The following is a 23932-nucleotide window of genomic DNA, read 5'->3' on the forward strand; positions in this document are numbered from 1 at the left end:
TGCTATAAGTGCTTGGGCTGAATCATTTGAATTTTCTTCAGAGCCTCAATGGGCTTCCTCTGTGGCTGGCTGTTTGGGGAAGGCGTCACTGAAGCGCCCTCCTGGGCATGATGCACCCATCCTGGCCATGCAAATGACCCCATCCCTGTGATTGGGACTGGGGTCTCCAGCTTTATGCTAAGGTGGATAAGGGTTCTGCTTCACTGCACTTGTGCCATCACAGCAGAATCCCCAGGAATGTTGGGGTCCATGTATTTAGTGCAGCACTGATTTATTCACAGGGTTTGCCTATTCTATTTTTTTCAGGGACTTGTCTTCGAATCAGATTCAGGAATTGCCTTCCTCAGTATTCAGCGAACTTGAACATCTGCAACAGCTGTAAGTTACTGAATTTCTCAACGTTTACTCCTTTTCTAATATTCAGTCACACTTTGAATGTCTCCATTCTTAAGAGAATGAGAAAGCATGGACCATAGGCCATTTCACCCATCAGGCCTGTTCCTTTCATAGATCCTGCGCCATTTACTCTATCAAGTAATCTATCTCAATAATCTAACCCCTCAAGAAAACGTTCTGCAGAATGTCTCCCTGACTCCCCCCCACAAAGGTAATTAAGCAAAACTCCATCCATCCCACATTCCCATTATTCAATCTTGGCCAGTTGTTCTCCACAGATGGCAGACCTTTGGTTCCAGTAGTAAAAGGATTAGCATGTTCCCAGAAGAATTTTGTGGCCTCCGTCCATATTTAACTTACAGCCACCAATCCCATTCCAAATATGGCCTGCTCTTATTGATGCCACGTACAGTTACGGAAAGCACACGAATACCTCCCCAAATTAAAATTAAAATAATGCATTTGTAGCACCCAGATGCAATCCACAACAGAACAATGGCATTGCTTCACTGATTGTGTTATAGTGACTTCTTCTGTGTTTGAACTCAGGCAGTGGATTCCAGGTTATAGGAATTAGTATAAACTAAAATTCTAAAATGCTTCACAGAACACCGCACTTCCTCTGCAGCTAATGCTGGAGAAGAGGTGGTGGGAGTATGTAGGAATGTTTTTTGTGGAGGGCCACAAGCCAGATTTGAATAATAGAGATGAAAAAATGGATGTTCAGCAGTTTTGCTTGATTACTCTTGGAATCAATTATTTATACAGAACATTCCCTCAGGGAAATAAGTGGCTGGATAAAGTCCATAATAGAATAGATTGTACTCGGTCTGGGGGAACCGTAGGTTTCTGTGGCGGATGAGCAAAATGGGCTGAACTGCCTCTCATCTGTAACTTATCATTTGTGTCTGTGGAAAAGGGTCAAATCATCTTTTCTCATTCTGACTCAGTGAGTGAGAAAAGGAGAAAGAGGAAGAGATGGGAGGAGAGGGAGGCATGAGAGAGAAAGAAAGGGAAAAAAAGGAGAGGAAAGGAGATTGAAAGAAAGAAAGACTTGCATTTATATAGCACCTTTCACGACCACCGGACGTCTCAAAGCGCTTTACAGCTAGTGAAGTACTTTTGGAGTGTAGTCACTGTTGTAATGTGGGAAACAGGGAAGCCAATTTGCGCACAGCAAGCTCCCACAAACAGCAATGTGATAATGACCTTTTAATCTGTTTTTGTTATGTTGATTGAGGGATAAATATTTCCCAGGACACTGGGGATAACTCCCCTGCTCTTCTTTGAAATAGTGCCTTGGGATCGTTTACGTCCACCTGAGAGAGCAGACGGGGCCTCGGTTTAACGTCTCATCCAAAAGACGGCACCTCCAACAGTGCAGCGCTCCCTCAGCACTACACTGGAGTGTCAGCCTAGCTTTCTGTGCTCAAATCTCTGGAGTGGGGGGTCTAGAACGAGGGGTCACAGTCTCAGGATACGGGGTAGGACATTTAGGACTGAGATGAGGAGAAATTTCTTCACTCAGAGGGTGGTGAACCTGTGGAATTCTCTACCACAGAAGGCAGTGGAGGCCAAGTCACTGAATAGATTTAAGAAGAGATAGATAGAATTCTAGACACAAAAGGCATGAAGGGGTATGGGGAGAGAGCGGGAATATGGTATTGAGATAGAGGATCAGCCATGATCATATTGAATGGTGGAGCAGGCTCGAAGGGCCGAATGGCCTACTCCTGCTTCTATTTTTCTATGTTTCTATGTAATAAACATGAATATGACACACTCCTTTGCATCCCACACACATCACAGTTTAAGCGGGTGTTTCTCTTTTTTTGTATTAGCAGTACTGTCAGTTGAATGGATGCAAGATCAGCAACAACAACTTGTATTTATATAGCGCCTTTAATGTAGTAAAACGTCTCAAGGCACTGCACAGGAGTATTTTAAGACAAAAACTTTGATCACGTGGGCCTTACAACTGTTTTCCATCGGGGTGGGGGGGGGTGGCGGTGGCTGGAGGGAGAAATGGTGATGTGGCGGCTGGCTGACCTGCATGCATTTCACTTCATTGGGAGACCCCTTTTTAGCTTTGGAGTTTCTGCTTTTAAAGCAACTAAGGGATATTGCAGTCCCACTGGTTTGCAAAGACACGAGTCTAAAGGTGAAATGGAGAGCGTCTTATAGTGAGCTTCACCGATTTCCTCTGTCGTGCCCACACATCCAGACAGTGTGTTATTTTACAAATTTCCAAGGATATCTACACTATTGTGCTCCATTAGCAGTCGTGTCAGACACATAATAAAGACTCATTGTGACGGGACAGTCATAATGGTAACACAAACTATTTGATTTGCTCCCCCCGATGGCTCGGCTGATAGGTGCACTGTCTGGTATGAAACTGATCCATACAGGCCATGAAGGTCCCTAGTCTATGCTGAGTTAGCTGATCTCAATACTGGCCTCAATAAATGGCCTCAGTGCCCCTAAGCTAAAGAAGGGAAATTCTGCAAGGGTTCCAAGTCATGATCACTGTCCGCTGACCACTGTTGGAAAGTGCGCAGGTGTAGATGTTCAGTGACAACACGACCAGTGTCGATTAGATGTTGGACAAGGAAAAGATTGGTCTCAGCTGGACTGGCTCCCACTGCCAAATAGCCTGCCACCACACAAGGGAGGGCTACTCAAGCAAAATAGCAACTGGGGGGTGACCAGCACCCTTGGAGCTGCCCCCTAACAAAAAATGAGTAACTTCAGGGGAGAAAATTAAGGAGGAAAAAAAAATGTGAACTGCTCACAATGTGGGAATTTGCTGGAATGTTAAGGTTAAATGTTTCTAGGACCTTTTGGAAACTTTGAAAATTTTACCCAAGTTCTGTTATTTAGCACGTCTTTTCTGGTGTTTTACAGGAATTTATCATATAACCCTATGAATTATCTCCACATGGATCAGTTTGACCACCTTGTTACTCTCAAGTCACTGTGAGTACAGTTTATCTTGCTTTGATCATTGCTAGAATACGTGTCTGGTTACTGGATGTTCAGTTTTCTTTTTAGTGAGGTGACAACTTTCCCATTGAATGTGAGCCAAATCCAGGCTCACTGCAGACAGCTCAAATTGACCATTCATCTTCAAACTCAATGGTGTGGTGAACACGTGGCTGACCTCCAAGTTTATAAACAAAAATTAGAGAAGAAACAACTGAAGCTCAATAGAAAGAAAAAGGTTGGGCTATATCCCAGTTTTATTAAAGTGCCCACTTATGGGCGGCCTGTAATTTAGTATGGTATACTTCATTTATGCTCCAGTCTTTTAGGTCTCCCAAGATAAGTAGACAAGAGGGTTGGTGGGCAACCAGCACTGAAGCATTTGCTATTACTGCCCTGAACTAACCACCAGAAGGTAATGGTTGGAGCCCAGTGGCAACTCTTGCCCAGTTTTTCTTCCTTCTCTAGCTGCAGAGAAAGCACCTCAGAACTGGGTGTCTCTTTGCCAAGGTTGACTGCCCAACTCAATTTTACCATGAGTGCCCTGGTTGAATTCCTGGTTTTTCTCAGGAAATTTACTGTCCCAGTTTCAATTCACCTCTTCAGTGGTCCCCCTATAATTATGTTCTCAAAGTATCATTACATACATTACTTTCACCTCTGGTGCCTGACTCTGAATAAAGCCCATACTGATGGGATGAAAGTCTCCTGTCTCTGCTGGCTATAATGACCTAAATGAATTGAGTTTGGGCAATGTCAACCCAGTTCCCAGTGACTGAAAACTCACAGCACAAAATTTGCTATAATAGGATTATAGGAACAGGAGTAGGGCAGTCAGCCTCTCGAGCCTGTTCCACCATTCAATTAGATCCTGGCTGATCTGTATCTTAACTCCATCTAACCACCTTGGTTCCCTAACTCTTAATACACTTGTAAGAAGTCACACAACACCAGGTTATAGTCCAACAGCTTTATTTGAAATCACAAGCTTTCGGAGCACTGCTCCTTCTTCAGGTGAAGTGGAGAAATGCATAAAGACACAGCTTATATAGTCAGAGAATCATGTCAGATGTTTACAGGTAATCTTTCCAACTGCCATTTATCACACCTCGGCAGAGAGATAATCACAGCAATCAAAGGTGTGAATGGTGTCCAAACAGGTCAGTCAGGAAAACATTACATCAAAGAACAATGAGGTGGGGTCACAAGGGGTCAAATATTGCAGATGCTGGGGTCTGTATGAAAAACAAAAAAACAGACAAAAAACTTTTTTTTTGCTGGAAATCACAGCAGGTCCGGCCACATCTGTGTAGAGAGAACAAGCCAATGTCGACTCGAGTCTGGATGACCCTGCGTCAGGTGGGGTTACATGTAGCGTGACATTCAGCCTCCGATCTTCAGGTAAGCATTCTCCAAGGCGGCCGTCGAGACACACGACAACGCAAAATCGTCGAGCAGAAACTGATAGCCAAGTTCCGCACCCATGAGGACGGCCTCAACCGAGATCTTGGGTTCATGTCACACTACATGTAACCCCACCTGACGCAGGGTCATCCAGACTCGAGTCAACATTGGCTTGTTCTCTCTACACAGATGCGGCTGGACCTGCTGTGATTTCCAGCAAAAAAAAAGTTTTTTGTCTGTTTTTTTGTTTTTCATACAGACCCCAGCATCTGCAATATTTGACCCCTTGTGACCCCACCTCATTGTTCTTTGATGTAATGTTTTCCTGACTGACCTGTTTGGACACCATTCACACCTTTGATTGCTGTGATTATCTCTCTGCCGAGGTGTGATAAATGGCAGTTGGAAAGATTACCTGTAAACATCTGACATGATTCTCTGACTATATAAGCTGTGTCTTTATGCATTTCTCCATTTCACCTGAAGAAGGAGCAGCGCTCCGAAAGCTTGTGATTTCAAATAAAGCTGTTGGACTATAACCTGGTGTTGTGTGACTTCTTACATTTGTCCACCCCAGTCCAACTCCGGCATCTCCACACCTTAATACACTTGTCTAACAAAAAACGATCAATCTCAGTTTTGACATTTTCAATTGACGTAGCCGCAACAGCTTTCTGGGGAGAGAGTTCCAGATTTCCACTACCCTTTGTGTGAAAAAATGTTTCCTGACATCCCCCTTGAACTGCCTAGTTCTAATTTTAAGGTTATACCCCCTTATTCTGGACTCCTCCACCAGCAGAGATAGTTTCTCTCTATCTAGCCTATCAAATCCTTTAATCATCTTAAACACCTCAGGGGGAAAATTCGGTAGGTTAGCGCCTGCAGAGGGCGGTAATGGGGTGCTGATGCAGCAGCACTGGGGCAAGGCGAATCCCGCGCCACACGGCAAATCCGCCCCCCCCCCCCCATTGCACGAGGTACCGCCGGGGACTTCAACGCCGGGCAGATTGTGACATCAGTGAGCGTGCACTGGGCGCCCAATCTGGAAAATTAATTGTCGCCACTTACCTTTGGGCCTCGACCAGACAGCGACAGGGAGAGGAGGTGCACAGCTGCAGGAAGCCGGCTCCAGCGATGTTATTTAAGGCATCAGCATTAATCACTCGCAGCTGTCAGGGCAGGTTAGTTTCAGTGGTTTCTTGTAAGTTTCACCCAGTGGATCAGTTTGTATGTGTAATTTCAAGCTTCTTTTTTATCAGCAATCTTCTGGCAAGTACAGAGTGGCTACATTTATTGTTCAAAGATTCAAACTGCTACACTTGGCAACATTAATGGGGGCTGTACTGGCGCCAACTCGCCCTCCAGGATCTACGGTGGAGGGAGCATAGGCAGCCAGAAATACGGGAACATGTGCGCAGAGGGATGAGGAGGGACATCAGGGCTCTCACCAGGAGGCCTTACCCTCCGAGGGTATTCCGACAGCTCCTCTCCTACCTTCAATTAAATGAGGAGCAGTGTATTAGATGGCTTCGCATCACCAAGGTGGTGGTCACAGAACAATGCCACCTCCTCCAAACAGACCTCCAGCCTCACACCAGGATGAATTAAACCCCAGATCCCTTTTGCTCACCGCATGCCCATCATACCATCCCTGTGTCATGCCATATCATAGTATCCTCCAGGGCACAAAGCGGAAATGAGAGAGACCACAAAATATTGCAAACTCCATTAATAAATTTATGCATGAACATATCACACATATCACATTCATTCTAATAACTAATGACCCTTGTGCCTGCCATTGTTGAATAGCTGTCATTGTGTGCAAGGCGTGAGATGTGGGTGTGAGTGTTGGTAGGTGGAGATTGTTGGTGGGTGAGTGCTGGGGGTGTGGTGCTTTGGACAGTGTGTGAAGCTTGTGGTACAGATGGTGGTATGTAGCATTTGTTGAAGCATTCAATCACCCTGACCACCCGACTGAGGTGGATCTACCATGAACACATCTGCTTCAGTCCTCCGGCTCCTTCTCCTTGTTGTGCTTCTGCTTGCTGAGGCAGCTGCACAGGCAGCAATGCTGAGAATGAGGTGCTGCCGTATCAATGAACCTCCCCTTTAAGTATTGGGCAAAGCCTGTGGCAATGAGGAGTTGAGATTAGACTGCACCCGATATTGGTCCACCCTTTAAGTGTAATGTCAATGAGCTAGGCCTTTAAGACTTGATTTAGTGCCCCAATCATTTCTTTGAGCAGCGAGAATGAATGCGTGCAGCCTGACGCTAATTCTCAAACTTTTCTAAAGATACCCCCCCATTCCTGGGCTATCTAGCCCCTCAATTAGATCATCCTATAATTTTCTATACTAAAAGAAATATATGTCCAATCTATGCAACATGTTCTCATAATTTAACACTTTTCACCTCGGAATCATTCTTGTGAATTTGCACCCCTTCCAAGGCCAAGATATCCTTCCTGAGTTGTGGTGCCCAGAACTGAACGCAGTACTCCAAATAGGGTCTAACCAGAGCTTTATATAACTGTGACATAACTTCTACCCCTTTGTATTCCAACCCCTTGAGATAAAGGCCAACATTCCATTATGCTTTTCAATTATTTTTTGTACCTGTCCATGATCCTTTAGTGATTTCTGTACATGGACCCCTAAATCTCTTCTCACCATTTAGAAAATACTCTGATCTACCTTTCTCAGGTCCAAAGTGGATGACCTCACACTTCCCCACATTAATTTCATCTACCACAGTTTTGGCCACTCATTTAATCTATCAATGTCCCTTTGCAACTTTCTTCTCCCACCTACACTATTTAATATGCCATCTAGTTAGTGTCATCAGTAGCCTTGGATATATGGCTCTCTATTCCTTCATCTAAGGAAAAGCATTTTTGGCAGTTAACAAAATGTGCATAGTGAAAAGCTAAGGCCACAGTACAGATCCCTGGGGGACATCATTAGTCACATCCTGCCAATTTGAGTACATACCCATTATCCCTACTCTCTGTCTCCTACCTCATAACCAACTCCCCGCCCATGTCAATAGGTTACTTCCAATTCCATGCACTCTTACTTTTATTAAATGTCTCTTGTGTGGAACCTTATTGAATGCCTTCTGGAAGTCCATATAAATAACATCCATAGACATTCCCTTATCTACCACTTTAGTTACCTCCTCAAAAACTCAACTACCTTCAGCATAATTAAGCATAAGCTGGTCAATGAGTTGAGTACCTTTTCACAAAGTTCACTAAATGCCTGTTACCAAGTACGCAAGAGCACTGTGAGTCTATTAACCTTCTTCACCCTCACAAACCAGCAGATAGAAGCTTAGAACCATAGAACTTTACAGCACAGAAGGAGGCAATTTGGCCTATTACGCCTGAGCCAGCTCTCTGGAAGAGCTATCCACTTAGTCTTATTTCCCTGCCCTTTCTCCATACCCTTTTAATTATTTTCTTTTTCAAATATTAGCCACTTCCCTTCCAGAAGCTATTATGGTTTCTGCTTTCACCACTCTTTCTGGTAGAGCATTCCATATCCTAACAAAAAAAAAATCCTTTCTGGTCATTCTTTTGGCCAATGTCATAAATTTATGCCCACTAGTTACTGACTGACCAATCAATGGAAATAGGTTTTGTCATCTTACCTTATCAAAACCCCTCATAATTTTGAACACCTCTACTAGACCTTCTCTTAACCTTCATTGTTCAAATTCTCTAGTTCCTCCTCATAACTAAAGCTTTTCATCTTGAGGATCACCTTAGTGAATCTATGCTACACCCTTTCCATGGCCTTGACATCATTCCTAAAGTAAGGTGCCCAAAATTGGGCACAATACCTGAAGCTAGCTCAGCACTTGGCTTTTTAGGATGTACGACAGCTTTTCCATTAATAGTTCCTGGCTTTTTTATTTTTCAGAGGCTTGGATGACATCAACATTTTCAATATCCAGAACCGAATATTTAAGAACCTGGGCAACCTCTCATACATGTACGTTGATTCCTTCTATTAGAAATGTTTCTGGAAAGGTAACACAGATAACAAGCAGTAGTTGCTAGTTCTGGCAAAATATGCCATCAGACATTCGTGCCAGACAATTGGAGTTTAGTATGATAGCAAAATACTGCAGATGCTGGAAATCCGAAATAACAACAGAAAATGCTGGAAAAACTCAGCAGGCCAGGCAACATCCGTGAAGAGAAATTAGAGTCAACGTTTCGGGTCAAAACCCTTGATCAAGACTAAAGAGGCACAGGAAATGAAATAGATTAAGAAGCCGGGCTGGGAGAGAACAAAAGCGAAGAAGAGACATTAAGAGGTATTCAAAACGAGACGAGATGGTGATAGGACTAGTGGAGACAAAAGACAGCTCTAGATTAGGTGTGAAATGCGCTGGCAGGATGAGAGACAGCTGCCATGTGGGAGAGAGAAAAAAAAGGAAAGGGGGAGGGGGGAAAAACCAAAACAAAGGTGTGGATAAAAAAATAAGTGAAAATGTAATAGGGGCCGAGGTTATGATCTGAAATTGTTGAACTCGATATTGAGTCCGGAAGGCTGTAAAGTGCCTAATCGGAAGAGGAGGTGCTGTTTCTCAAGTTTACGTTGAGCTTCTGTGGAACAATGTAAGAGGCCAAGGACGGTGAGGTCCGAGTGGGAATGGGGTGGTGAATTAAAATGACAGGCGACCGGAAGCTCGGGGTCACCCCTACGGACTGAACAGAGGTGTTCCGCAAAGCGGTCACCCAATCTGCGTTTGGTCTCCCCAATGTAGAGGAGACCGCATCGTGAGCAGCGAATACAGTATACTAGATTGCAAGAAGTACAAGTAAATCGCTGTTTCACCTGGAAGGGGTGTTTGGGGCCCTGGACAGTGGGAAGGGGGGAGTATAAGGGCAGGTGTTACATCTCCTGCGCTTGCACGGGAAGGTGCCAGGCGAAGGGGAAGGGGTGCTGGGGGTGATAGAGGAGTGGACTAGGGTGTCACAGAGGGAGCGGTCCCTACGGAATGCTGAAAGGGGAGGGGAGGGGAAGATGCGTTTGGTGGTGGGATCACTTTGGAGGTGGCGGAAATGGCGGAGGATGATCCGTTGAATGTGGAGGCTGGTGGGGTGAAAGGTGAGGACAAGGGGAACCCTATTGTGGTTCCGGGAGGGAGGGGCAGGGGTGAGGGCAGAAGTGCGGGAGATAGAACGGACACGGTCACGGGCCGTGTCAGCCACGGTAGAGGGGAATCCTCAGTTGAGGAAAATGGAAGTCATGTCGGAAGCACTGGTGTGGAAGGTGGCATCGTCAGAGCAGATGCGGCGGAGACGGAGAAACTGGGAGAATGGAATAGAGTCCTTACAGGAGACGGGGTGGGAGGAAGTGTAGTCCAGGTAGCTGAGGGAGTCAGTGGGATTGCAGTGAATATTGGTCAATAACCTATCCCCAGAGATGGAGACGGAGAAGTCAAGGAAGGGAAGGGAAGAGTCAGAGATGGACCATCGTGCTCCGGGGGCAGCACGGTGGCATAGTGGTTAGCACTGTTGCCTCACAGCGCCAGAGACCCGGGTTCGAATCCAGCCTCGGGCGACTGTCTGTGTGGAGTTTGCACATTCTCCCCGTGTTTGCGTGGGTTTTCTCCGGGTGCTCCGGTTTCGTCCCACAGTCCAAAGATGTGCGGGTTAGGTTGATTGGCTATGATAAATTGACCCTTAGTGTTAGGGGGATTAAATACGTGGGGTTACAGGGATAGGGTGGGATATGTGTCGGTGCAGGCTCGATGGGCCGAAATGGCCTCTATCTGCACTGTGGGGTTTCTGTGATTCTGTGATTCTGTGATGTGAAGGTGAGGGAAGGGTGGAAATTGGCGGCAAAGTGAATGAAATTGTCTAGTTCAGGGCGAGAGCAGGAAACGACACCGATACAGTCATCAATGTATCGGAAAAAGAGGTGAGGGAGGGGACCCGAGTAGGACTGGAACAAAGAGTGTTCCACATATCCCACGAAAAGGCAGGCATAGCTAGGACCCATGCGGGTACCCATAGCAACACCTTTGATTTGGAGGAAATGAGTGGAGTTAAAGAAGAAGTTGTTCAATGTGAGAACAAGTTCAGCCAGGCGGAGGAGGGTAGTGGTGGATGGGGACTGGTCGGGCCTCTGTTTAAGGAAGAAGCGGAGCGCCCTCAGGCCATCCTGGTGGGGGATGGAGGTGTAGAGGGATTGTACGTCCATGGTGAAAAGGAAGCGGTTGGGGCCAGGTAACTGGAAACTGTTAAAGTGGCGGAGGGCATCCGAAGAGTCGCGGATGTAGGTGGGAAGAGACTGGACAAGAGGAGAAAAGATAGGTGAAACAGCGATTTACTTGTACTTCTTGCAATCTAGTATACTGTATTCGCTGCTCACGATGCGGTCTCCTCTACATTGGGGAGACCAAACGCAGATTGGGTGACCGCTTTGCGGAACACCTCCGTTCAGTCCGTAAGGGTGACCCCAAGCTTCGGTCACCTGTCATTTTAATTCACCGCTCCATTCCCACTCGGACCTCACCGTCCTTGGCCTCTTGCATTGTTCCACGGAAACTCAACGTAAACTCGAGGAACAGCACCTCATCTTCCGATTAGGCACTTTACAGCCTTCCGGACTCAATATCGAGTTCAACAATTTCAGATCATAACCTCGGCCCCTATTACATTTTCACTTATTTTTTATCCACACCTTTGTTTTGGTTTTTCCCCCCTCTCCCTTTCCTTTTTTTTCTCTCTCCCACATGGCAGCTGTCTCCCATTCTGCCAGCGCATTTCACACCTAATCTAGAGCCGTCTTTTGTCTCCACTAGTCCTATCACCATCTCGTCTCGTTTTGAATACCTCTTAATGTCTCTCCACTTCTCTTTTGTTCTCTCCCAGCCCCCATTCTGGCCTTTTAATCTATTTCATTCCCTGTGCCTCTTTAGTCTTGATCAAGGGTTTTGACCCGAAACGTTGACTCTAATTTCTCTCCACGGATGTTGCCTGGCCTGCTGAGTTTTTCCAGCATTTTCTGTTGTTAATTGGAGTTTAATATCCGTTTTGCGAGACAGCCTCTTTATTCAGCAGTAATGCCAGCATTTATACAGCTGCTCAGTTAGCCTGTTTTATAAAACAGACCTGTAATTTTTGGAACTGCCATATGACCCTGAACTTAATCTGTCCTAGGGTCTTAATTACATACATGGAATGACATAGCGTTTACAACACAGAAACAGGCCATTCGGCCCAATTGGTCTATACTGTTATTTGTGCTCCCCGTGACCCTCCTCCCACCCTACTTCATCTAACCCTATCAGTATATCCTTCTATTCCCTTTTCCCACATGTACTTATCTAGCTTCCCCATAAATCAGTGGTGGGCAAAATATGGCCCGCGGGCCGTATCCGGCCTGCCTAGTCATTCTATCCGGCTCGTTGGATGGGACAGAAATAGAACGTACGCCAGAGCTCGAGCTGCATCTTAGTCTGAGTCGAGTTATCGCTGCTCATCTCGATGAATCTTTTACTGAAAAAAGAGCACTGCATCTCTCCTCTCCCAGTACCCAGAGTACGACGGCAGTGGAGTTAGACACGGGAGTGGATCCCGGAGCACAAGGACTTCAGGTAATGGCACGCGATTGTAGCTCAGGCCTTGCGAGTCCTCGGGCTCCCGTACGCAGCACACTGAAAAGAGAACACCTCTCGTGTGGGAGGCCCCGCAGACTCGAGCCTCTCTGCCAAACAGCCACATAGACTCTCAGTACAACATATAATCAATCAATCAATTATTTCATTAATTTAGTAACAGAAGGTTTTGCTATTTTACATTGCATTTTGTGTATTTACGATAGTATCTGACTAATATCTGAATTTATGTTTATAAATTATTGGGAGGGTAGAAGTGGGAGTGATGATCAACACTATGGGGGGAATTTTGCCGGCGCTCAGGGGGTGGGTATTGAGGCAGGACCGGTGGCAAAATGTTAAAAAATGGGAGTGGGTCCCGAACCCGCTCCCAACCCGCCTCCAAACGATCTTCCCGGGAGGAGGGTCCCCAATTCGCGCAGGGACCCATCTCCTAGCGGCGGGAAGGGGATTAGAGCCAATTAACTGCCTGTTAACAGGCGGTTAAGAGGCTTTTTCCCATTTTGCACCTACTGCTGCAGGCTTCCCGACGTTGGGAAACCTTGCCAGGGTAAGTGAGATGAGCTGTGGGTCTGTTGTACTGTAACTGTAGAAATGACAGCTGCAGATGTAGTGTGAAGGCTGCAATGGGACACTGGTAAGTATGACAGGTGAGAGAATGTTGGGGACTGCAGTTTGATACTTCTGCAGGTGACAAGCTGTGATGTGTTTGTGCAGCCTCATCTCATCGGGAGAAGTGACAGATGGCTTCTGGAATCTCACATGCAGCTGCCATCTGTTTCATCCTAAGGAGAGAGTCAATGGAGAGCCTGGGTGCAAGGGCTCACCTTTGGACAGTGATTGTCAGTGTTTGACAGCACCTCAGTGCTGTTAAACACTGACAATTCATCTGTCAAAAAATGATGGTGCCTATCACTTTAACAAAACCGGCAGATGAAGCGTCATGCACTGACATCATCTGACTCCGGCTTTCCCTTAATTGGCCGGCAAGCCTGCAGAGCGGGCTTAACAAGGCCAATCAAGGGAAAATAGCATCTATTCATCAGACATTGCTGGGGGCGGGACTGAAACTTGACAACCAGCAGTCCCGCCTCGACCTCCGGATCTGAGGTAAAATCCAGCCCTGAGTTAACCTGTTTCAAATTTACTAATTTAGCACTTCGCTCTCACCAATGACTGTTAGTGGGGTTATTAATTCTTGCACAATTATTCACTCATTCTAATATTATCCCACTTAATTAGAATAGTGGAGGCATAACTAAACAGACCTGGGTATATTGGACATTGCATTCACTGTTTTTAATTTAAGCCCTTTTTCCCCATACCATGAACAATTTAAGTTTATTGTCAGGACTAGATGAAGGTTGTAGAGATCTATGTCGTTGGCCAGTCCCAGTAATAAATAGCACTCAGGGATGAAATGTGCATTATAATGGTGCATTACTGGTGGCGATTCTCAGGTGAAAGTCCGCAAACTCTGTCGGCGTCTTGGCTTTTCTCAGGAGTGATCGCACGTTGACAATGAACAAGCAAAATTTATTGGCCGATCTGGGGTGCAATTTGTGATATAAATCATTTTCCAAGTCATAGAAACATAGAAGAATAGGAGCAGGAGCCCATTAATTTCTCCAGCACTATTTTTTTACTAATACTAATTTCCTTTAATTCCTCCTTCTCACTAGTCCCTTGGGGGGGGAAAATTCAGTTGTTTGCGCCTCCTGTTAGCGCCTTAAGAGTGCGCTAATGGGGCGCAAAGCAACTAGTGCCCGGGCACGGGGATGTTTGCACCGCTCGCGAAATTAACTAGACATTTTGCGGCGGCGCTAAACACTACCACCACGATCTCCTGCGCTGGCGGATCGTGACGTCAGTCGAGTGCGCAACGCCCCGGTAGCGCCCCGGACCAGATATTGAATGGCGCCCCCTGCCTTACCACCTGCCGCTTGCAATGACAGGTTGAGGGGAACGTTTTGCAGTCAGGAAGGGACTGGGGGAGCACTATTTAAAGGCGACCGCTTCCTGCCTTTTTTTGTTGGTGACATTTTTGTACCACGCATTCTGAGAGAGAGAGAGAGAGACTTCTGCAGAGATTCAATGCTGTGTGAAGGAGTTTTGTGTACTGAGCAGCACTTTGCAGGTTCATTTTGATTTGCTCCTTCCTTGTATCGATTTAGAAGAGACTGTGGGGGCTGCACTCTGAGCTCTTTCCCTGGGTCTCTCCATTGTTCTTTCCAGCAGATTTAATGTACAGGCTGAGATTCAAGGCTGCAATGAGCAGGATGTGAATGGAGAGCAAAATCAACCCTCCCCTTTAAGATAAAAACAGAAAATGCTGGAGAAACTCAGCAGGTCAAGCAGCATCTGTGAAGAGAGAAACAGAGGTAACGTTTCAGGTCGATGACCTTTCGTCAGAACTCCCCTTTAAGAACTGGCCGGCGCCAGTGTGTCTGTGTTCCATTGCTGACTGACATCACATGAGCTTCGCCAACGCTCTGAGGTAGCAACTCGCTCCTCGGCCTTTGCGCCTTAAGATAGGTGTGAAGCACCTGATTTAGCGCTCCAATCACCTCCAGGGGTGATAAAAAGCCAAGTTTGCCGTCGGAGGCGATAATTAGCGCCAGGCGCTAAACTTTGCACACGGCCGATAATGACGCTCCAAATAGGGCGATACTGAATTTTTCCCCCTTGGTTCCCTAGCATTTCTGGGAAGTTATTTGTGTCCTCTTCCATGAAGACAGAACCTCTGCAATTTCCTTGTTCCCCATTATAAATTCTCCCGCTTCTGACTGTAAGGGACCTACATTTGTCTTCACTAATCTTTTTCTTTTTACATACTTGTAGAAGCTTTTACAGTTCGCTTTTATGTTCCTTGCAAGTTTACTCTCATACTCTATTTTTCCCCTCTTAATCAATCCCTTGGTCCTTTTTTGCTGAACTCTAAACTGCTCCCAATCCTCAGGCTTGCTACTTTTTCTGGCAACTTTATATGACTTCTCTTTGGATCTAATACTATCCTTAATTTCTTTTGTTAGCCATGGTTGGGCCGCTTTTCCTTTTCTGTTTTTACGCCAGAAAGGAATATATAACTGTTGCAATTCATGCATTCGTTCCTTAAATGTTAGCCATTGCCTATCCACCGTCATGCCTTTTAATGAAGCTCCCCAATCTATCATAGCCAACTCACTCCTCATACCTTCGTAGTTTTCTTTGTTTAGATTTAGGACCCTAGTTTCGGATTGGACTTCTTCACTTTCCATCTTAATGAAGAATTCTATCATGTTATGGTCACTCTTCCCTAAAGGACCCCACACAACAAGATTATTAATTAACCCCTTCTTATTGCACAATACCCAATCTAGGATAGCCTGTTCCCTAGTTAGCTCCTCAATGTACTGGTCTAAAAAACCATCTCGTACACACTCCAGGAATTCATCCACCACAGTATTATTGCTAATTTGGTTTGGCCAGTCTATATGTAGATTAAAGTCACACATGATTACTGTCGTACTCTTGTTACATGCATCTCTAATTTCCTGTTTGATACCATCCCCTACATTACCACTACTGTTTGGAGGCCTATAGACAACTCCCACCAATGTTTTCTGCCCCTTGGTGCTTCTTAGCTCCACCCAGACTGATTCTACATCTTTATTTTCTGAGTCACCTAATTATTTCTTGTGCAATTTTTAAAGGTTGTATAAATGATATTATCCTTGATTGTGCCTAATACCTTGTGTATAATTGCCAGTGGAAGCAGAATCATTTTCCACTATAAGAATGAATTTAGACCATTTGGAATAAACCGACTTTGCAATGTGACTTGTAAACCTGTATCATGTTCGTTAGCATGTTAATAAGTGTTGTCATTTTTATTAAGTGTGGAAGTGACATAAAGGGTTCTTTATACAATAAATGCCATAACAAATTTTAATGGTAGCTGTTGTTAACACAATTGATTTTATGTGTGTGACAATATACCCTCTCATTTTTTTTTCGTGCAGTCCCTTTAAATTTGCTGCGCGGTATCTCTTCCTGCAGCAGGAGCTGGTGAGCGACCTGCGCGGGACCTCGCGATTGCTGTGCGGTCACACACCTTAGAGGGAGCATTGGTGTGCAGCCTTCAACAGCTCACCAAAACTTGTTAATTGGCCCTCCAGCCCAAATAGTTGCCCGCCCCTGCCTTAAATGTATCTATGCTATTTGCCTCAACTACTCCATGTGGTAGCAAGTTCTACATTCTAATCATTCTCTGATAAAGAAGGTTCTTCTGAATTTCTTATTGGATTTATTAGTGGCTATCTTATATTTATGACACCTAGTTTTGGACTCCTCCACAAAATATTACTTCTTTCACAATTTTGCTCTAGAACTCAAATTAATTTACCCCTCCTGGAATATCATAACAGCTTCTTCCATCTATGGTATTTCAGCTTTACTTTTAATTGCCATTATGTGGTTTTCATTCCATTGATACTACAGTATATGTTATGTAAAATGAACATGGATAATGCAATATAAGGCTACAATTTAATTTAGGATTTTAGATGCCATTAATAGATAACTCACTTTTTGCCTGCTTATGAAGTAATTTGAAACGTTCAATTAAACTACAGCCTTGTAACTCACTTTCCGCCATTCTATATATTATAAAGAGAGATCTTTATACACTGATCAATATCTCTCTGTCTCTCCCTCAGAGATAACTACAGTGGACTGGAGTCTCTCAGTATCTATCTCGGGGAATGTTTCTGTACTAACCGGTATTCCTCAGAGACTTCCTTCCAGGAGATGGGTGTACAATGACTGGAGTCTCTCAGTATCTCCCTTTGTAAGATATCTATATGTGATCTAGTGCCCTTCAGTCTATTTGTTTGCAAAGGTATCTAGTTGTACACTGATTGGAATTACCCAATCATTTCCTCAGTGAGATCTAGACATTGACTGATAGAAACATAGAAGATAGGAGCAGGAGTAGGCCGTTCGGCCCCTCGAGCCCGCTCCGCCATTTAATGAGATCATGGCTGATCATCCAAATTCAGTACCCTGTCCCTGCCTTCTCCCCATATCCCTTGATCCCTTTAGCCTCAAGAAATATATCCAACTCCTTCTTGAATATATTTAATGAATTGGCCTCAACTGCCCTGTGTGGCAGAGAATTCCACAGGTTCTGGGTGAAGAAATTCCTCCTCATCTCAATCCTAAATGGCTTACCCCTTATCCTTAGACTGTGACCCCTGGTTCTGGACTCCCCCGCCATCGGGGAACATCCTTCCTGCATTTAGTCTGTCTAGTCCTGTTAGAATTTTATAAGTTTCAATGAGATCCCCTCTCATTCTTCTAAACTCAAGCAAATATAAGCCTAATCGACCCAATCTCTCCTCATACGTCATTCCTGCCATCCCAGGTATCAGTCTGGTGAATCTTCACTGCACTCTCTCCATGGCAAGAACATGCTTCCTCAGATAAGGCGACCAAAACTGCACACAATACTCAAGGTGTGGTCTCACCAAGGCCCTGTACACCTGCAGCAAGACATCCTTGCTCCTGTACTCGAATCCTCTCGCTATGAAGGCCAACATACCATTTCCCTTCTTAACCGCCTGCTGCACCTGCATGCTTACCTTCAGCAACTGGTGCACAAGGACACCCAGGTCTCGTTACACTTCCCCTTTTCCCAATCTATTGCCGTTCAGATAATAATCTGTCTTCCTGTTTTTGCCACCGAAGTGGATAACCTCGCATTTATCCACATTATACTGCATTTGCCATGCATCTGCCTAATCACCCAACCTGTCCAAATCGTACTGGAGTTTCTCTGCATCCTCCTCACAGCGCACACGTCCACCCAGCTTTGTGTCATCTGCAAACTTGGAGATATTACATCTAGTTCCCTCGTCTAGATCATTTATATATATTGTGAATAGCTGGGGTCCTAGCACTGATCCCTGTGGTACCCCACTAGTCATTGCCTGCCACTCGGAAAAAGACCCGTTTATTCCAACTCTTTGCTTCCTGTCTGCCAACCAGTTCTCTATCCAAGACAGTACCTTACCCCCAATCCCATGTGCTTTAACTTTACACATTAATCTCTTATGCGGGACCTTATCGAAAGCCTTCTGAAAGTCCAAATACACCACATCCACTGGTTCTCCCTTATCTATTCTACCAGTTACATCCTCAAAAAATTCCAGTAGATTAGTCAAGCATGATTTACCTTTTGTAAATCCATGTTGACTTTGTCCGATCCTGTCACTGTTTTCCAAGTGCTCTGCTATAACATCTTTTATAATGGACTCTAGCATTTTCCCCACTACCGATGTCAGGCTTTCCCCGATTTCTTTCTACCACCCTTTTTAAATAATGGGGTTATATTCACTATCCTCCAATCCATGGGAACTGTTCCAGAGTCTATAGAATTTTGGAAGATGACCAGCAATGCATCTACTATTTCTGGGGCCACTTCCTTAAGTACCCTAGGATGTAGATTATCGGGCCCTGGGGATTTATTGGCCTTCAATCCCGTCAATTTCCCTAACACCATTTCCCTACAAATACTGATTTCATTCAATTCCTCCTGCTCATTAGACCCTATGTTCCCCGACATCTCTGGGAGATTATTTATGTCCTCCTTTGTGAAGACAGAACCAAAGTATGTATTTAATTGGTCTGCCATTTCTTTGTTCCCCATTATAAATTCCCCTGATTCTGACTGCAAGGGACTTACGCTTGACTTCACCAATTTTTTTCTCTTCACATATCTATAGAAGCTTTTACAGTCAGTTTTTATGTTCCCTGAAAGCTTACTCTCATAATCTATTTTCCCCCTCTTAATTAATCCCTTTGTCCTCCTTTGCTGAATCCTAAACTGTTCCCAATCCTCAGGTTTGCTGCTTTTTCTGGCTAAATTAATGTCCTCTCCTTGGATCTTATGCTGTCCCTAATTTCCCTTGTTAGCCACGGTTGAGTCACCTTTTTTGTTTTATTTTTATGCCAAACAGGGATGAACAAATTCTGTAGTTCATCCATGCGATCTTTAAATGTTTGCCATTGCCTATCCACCATCAACCCTTTAAGTAACATTCCCCAATCCATCCTAGCCAACTCGTGCCTCATACCATCGTAGTTTCCTTTATTTAAATTCAGGACCCTAGTCTCTGAGTCAACTACTTCACTCAACATTTTAATGTAAAATTCTATCATATTATGATCGCTCCTTCCCAAGGGGCCTCGCACAACAAGATTGCTAATTAATCCTTTCTCATTACATTATACCCAGTCTAAGATGGCCTGATCTCTAGTTGGTTCCTCGACATATTGGTCCAGGAAACCATCCCGTATACCCTCTACGAATTCCTCCTCCACAGTATTGTTACTAATTTGGTTAGCCCAATCTATATGTAGATTAAAGTCACCCATGATAACTGCTGTGCCCTTATTGCACGTGTCTCTAATTTCTCATTTAATGCCATCCCCAACCTCAGCATTACTGTTTGGGGGTCTGTATACAACTCCCACTAACGTTTTCTGCCCCTCGATATTTCTCAGCTCTACCCATACAGATTCCACATCATCAGAGCTAATATCCTTCCTTACTGTTGTGTTAATCTCCTCTTTAACCAGCAATGCTACCCCACCTCCTTTTCCTTTTTTCCTGTCCTTCCTGAATATTAAATACCCCTGGATGTTGAATTCCCAGTCTTGGTCGCCCTGGAGCCATGACTCCGTAATCCCAATTATATCATATCCGTTTACATCTATTTGCGCAGCTAATTTATCCACCTTATTACGAATGCTCCTCGCATTAAGACACAAAGGGGGAGAAATTCGGTATCGCCCTGTTTAGGATGCTAGTATTGGCGGTGCGCAAAGTTTAGCACCAGGCGCAATTTATCGCCACCTCGAGCGATATTGGGTAGCTGCGTCCCTGAAGGTGATTGCGGCGCTAAATCAGGCGCTGCACGATAGTCTTAAGGCACTAACCCGGCGGCGCGACGCTATTTCTCCGCAGGTGGGTGCAGCGCAGGTGCTGTCAATTATCGATTTCAGTCAGACACGCTGGCGCCGGCCAGCTCTTAAAGGGGCGGATCGATTATCATCTGCAGCCGCACCCTGCACCTCGTAGGCCTCAAACTCGGCGGTAACCTACCTGTGGCGTCAACAACTGCATCAATATGGAGAGGGCCAGGGAGAGAGCGCAGCACTTCAGCGAGGGGGCATTGGATGCTCTGGTATGCACAATGGAGCGCAGGCGATCTGTGCTCTACCCAGAGAATGGCAGGAGGCCTCAACACAGTGACTATCGCAGAGCTTGGAGGGAGGTTTCCCACAGAGTCACCTCCAGCAGCATGGTTCCCAGCGCTCCTGTGCAATGCAGGAAGAAGTTCAACAACCTCACTCGGGTTGTCAGGGTGAGTGCCTTTTTCAGAATCATCTTCATCCCTCCATCTGCACCTCACTTTATGGCCAGAGGGTGTGCAAAGCCCCAATGGCCAGCTGTCATCCAGCACCCATGGCCCTTTCTGGAAACACACACGCACATTCAGCTCTGTGCATAATGTAAGGGCTAATCGACCATGGGAGGCATGTCATGCCAGATCAGGGCAGCATAATGTAAGGGCTAATCAACCATGGGAGGCATGTCATGCCAGATCAGGGCAGCATAATGCAAGGGCTAATCAACCATGGGAGGCATGTCATGCCAGATCAGGGCTGCAGGTTTCATCACACCCCGTCCTTTCTCTTGCAGGCCAAGCTGGTGAATAATAGAAGGCAGCAGCATCGGACCAGAGGAGGCCGGCCTCACCTGCAGACCCTTACAGACCTGGAGGAGCGAGTCCACCGGATTGTGGCAAGCCGGATGATTGGCCCCGTCGCCTCTGGAGATGCCGACCCCATTGTGGACAGCAATGGTAAGGTCATCACCTTTTTGACCTCTCTCCTTCCACTTGTTCCCCACACCAGCATGCTTTTTCACTCTCGAGCCAACTCAGAGCATTGCAGCACTCATGCATCCCTTGCTGCCACCCTGTCCTTTCGCTAAAGCCACTCTTGAACCTCCCTGCTTTCAGATGCTGCATCACCAGCTCGGGAGGCGGGCCCTCAAGCTGCCAGTGCGAGTGACTCTGGAGGCGACAAGGAGGAGGAAGCCATCTGTACCACCCTCAGGTGAGCCAGCCCATGTCCAGGCTGGGGAGACGCCTTCCCTGGAGGGGAGCGGGGGGGAATAGTCTGAGGAGGATGCAGCTCCAGGACCCAGCGGCCTGCAGCAACACGAGGGGGGTAGGGAAGCTCGGGGGCCGTCTCCCCGGAGGGCGAGTCGGGCCGCGAGTGCTGCTGCACAGGACGCAGAAGAGGTGCGTGCCCTCGCAGAAATGAGTGCCCAGGCTGGGCTGAGGCACACTGAGCTCATGGCTACAGTGGCAAGGATGCCCGACTCCATTGAGACACTGGCAAGGAGTGTCCAGGACTTTGGCGCAGCACAGGCAAGGAGTGTGCAGGACTTCGGCGCAGCACTGGCAAGGATTCTCCAGGACTTCGGCGAAGCACTGGCACCTGCCACGCAAGTGTTGAGTGCTGCCATGCAGTCAGTGGCTGGTCTCATGCAGACGCAGATTGAGGCCACGCGAGCACTGACTGCTGCCACCCTCGCTGGATCGGGCAGGATTCCCCGGGGCCCTCGCCGCGCCACAGCAGGCCAGCAATCTGTGCACCAGCCGATTGCTGCGCATGCTGCGGTGCTGCCCTGTCAGAGTGCCAGTGTGTCGGCCTACCAGGGAGCTGCTGTCCGCTCTCAGGATGACAGCATTCCTGCTGCCACCACTGGCACTTCTCCACTGCAGCTGCCACCACCTGTAGGACAGACTGCTCCCACCCATGCAGAGTTGGAGCAGTCAGCAGCCGGGCCCTCCAGGCCCAGAGCTGGTCCAGGCCGTCCCTCAAGGGCATCTGCGGTCTCAATTTTGGACAGTCAGCAGGCCTCCCCCAGCCTTGCTGCAGCCACTGGGGTCCCATTGCGGAGGAGCTGCAGGGCGGGAAGGGGGCAATTCAGCAAGGGAAGCAGATCACCATCGAGGGGCAAAAAGTAGAAGGTGCTGCTAAATTATGTTCTTTCTTTCATTCAAGGCCGAGGATGCTGGTCTGAATGTTAGTTATGTTTTGCACATTGTCTCCAGGGTGTGAGAGACAGTTATGTTTTGCACATTGTCTCCAGGGTGTGAGAGACAGTTATGTTTTGGACATTGTCTCCAGGGTGTGAGAGACAGATGTGTTTTGGACAGTCTCCAGGGTGTGAGAGCCAGTTATGTGGCAGTCTGTTTGTTTTGCTGTTTGTTTCCATTGCTTTGTCATGCGGGAAGGATACACATTTTGTTAAATAAAGAAGTTTATTTATTCACAATGTCCATGTCTGTTCTTTGCACTAATTTTTGCCTTGACCAGCTTAGGGGTAGCAGAACGGTTCCATTCATGTTCTTGGAATGGCAGAAAGCATTCCCTCAGAGGGGCCTAGAAACGACTTGCTATAAGCCTCTGACGGACGGCCCTTGCAGTTTGTGCCTCACTCCCGTCTTGGTGCTCCTCCTCCTCCTCCTCCTCTGCTGGTGCTTCAATGTCTGGTGGCATTGGCTGGGTCTTGAGGATTGCCAGGTTATGCAGCATGCAACACACAACCACGAAGTGGGCGACTCGCTCAGGTGAGTACTGAAGGGCTCCTCCGGAATGGTCCAGACAGTGGAACCGTTGCTTCAGCACGCCGATTGTGTGCTCAATGATGTTCCTGGTCACTTGATGGCTCTCATTGTAACGTTCATCAGCAGGGGTGCTGGGCGAACGGAGCGGGGTCATCAGCCAGGGGCACAGAGGATAGCCCTTGTCCCCGAGAAACCAGCCTCCTGGGTGAGCCGGAGCCTCGAAAAGGTCTGCCACAGAAGTCTGGTGCAGGATGAAGGCGTCGTGGCTGCTGCCCGGAAAGTGGGCATTGACAGCGAGTATCAGCTGTCGGTGGTCACAGACCAGCTGCACATTCAAAGAATGGAACCCCTTTCAGTTGCGGAAATCCTCTGCATTCTCTAGAGGCGCCCGCAAAGCCACATGCATGCAGTCAATGGTGCCCTGCATCATGGGGAAGCCCACTATCCTTGCGAAGCCCTCTGCGCGCTCTCACTGCTTATCCCGGGTCATTGGGAAGGAGATGTAATGCCGTCTCCTTTTAAAGAGGGCATTAGACACTTGACGGATGCAGCAATGCACCGCGAACTGTGAGATGTTGGCAATGTCCCCAGCAGCGGCCTGAAAGGAGCCGCTGGCATAGAAGTTTAGAGCCACAGTGATCTTCACAGCCACCGACAGAGATGTCCTGCACCTTAGTTGAGGCTGCAGATCTGGCTGAAGCAGGTGGCAGAGCTCAGTGACCACCTCCTTACTGAGGCGCAGCCTTCGGAAACACTGCTCCTCCGACATGTTGATATACGAAAACTGTTGGCGGAAAACCCTGGCAGCATAAGGTCT

At 46.6% G+C, this 23932-nt stretch overlaps 1 protein-coding gene across 1 annotated transcript in view; it reads left to right on the forward strand.

Annotated features, from left to right (window-relative positions):
• The window catches only part of rxfp2l (relaxin family peptide receptor 2, like), a 152371-nt gene that overhangs the window by 111119 nt on the left and 17320 nt on the right, over positions 1–23932 (forward strand). The window contains exons 12-14 of the mRNA XM_086000929.1: positions 307–378; positions 3304–3375; positions 8713–8784. Coding sequence (XP_085857055.1) covers positions 307–378; positions 3304–3375; positions 8713–8784 — 216 coding nt within the window. The remainder of the gene's footprint in view (positions 1–306; positions 379–3303; positions 3376–8712; positions 8785–23932) is intronic.

This window comes from Somniosus microcephalus, chromosome 1 (genome assembly GCF_052327205.1).
Source record: "Somniosus microcephalus isolate GS21.2 chromosome 1, FLI_Smic_1.0, whole genome shotgun sequence".
NCBI classification, from domain to species: Eukaryota; Metazoa; Chordata; class Chondrichthyes; order Squaliformes; family Somniosidae; genus Somniosus; species Somniosus microcephalus.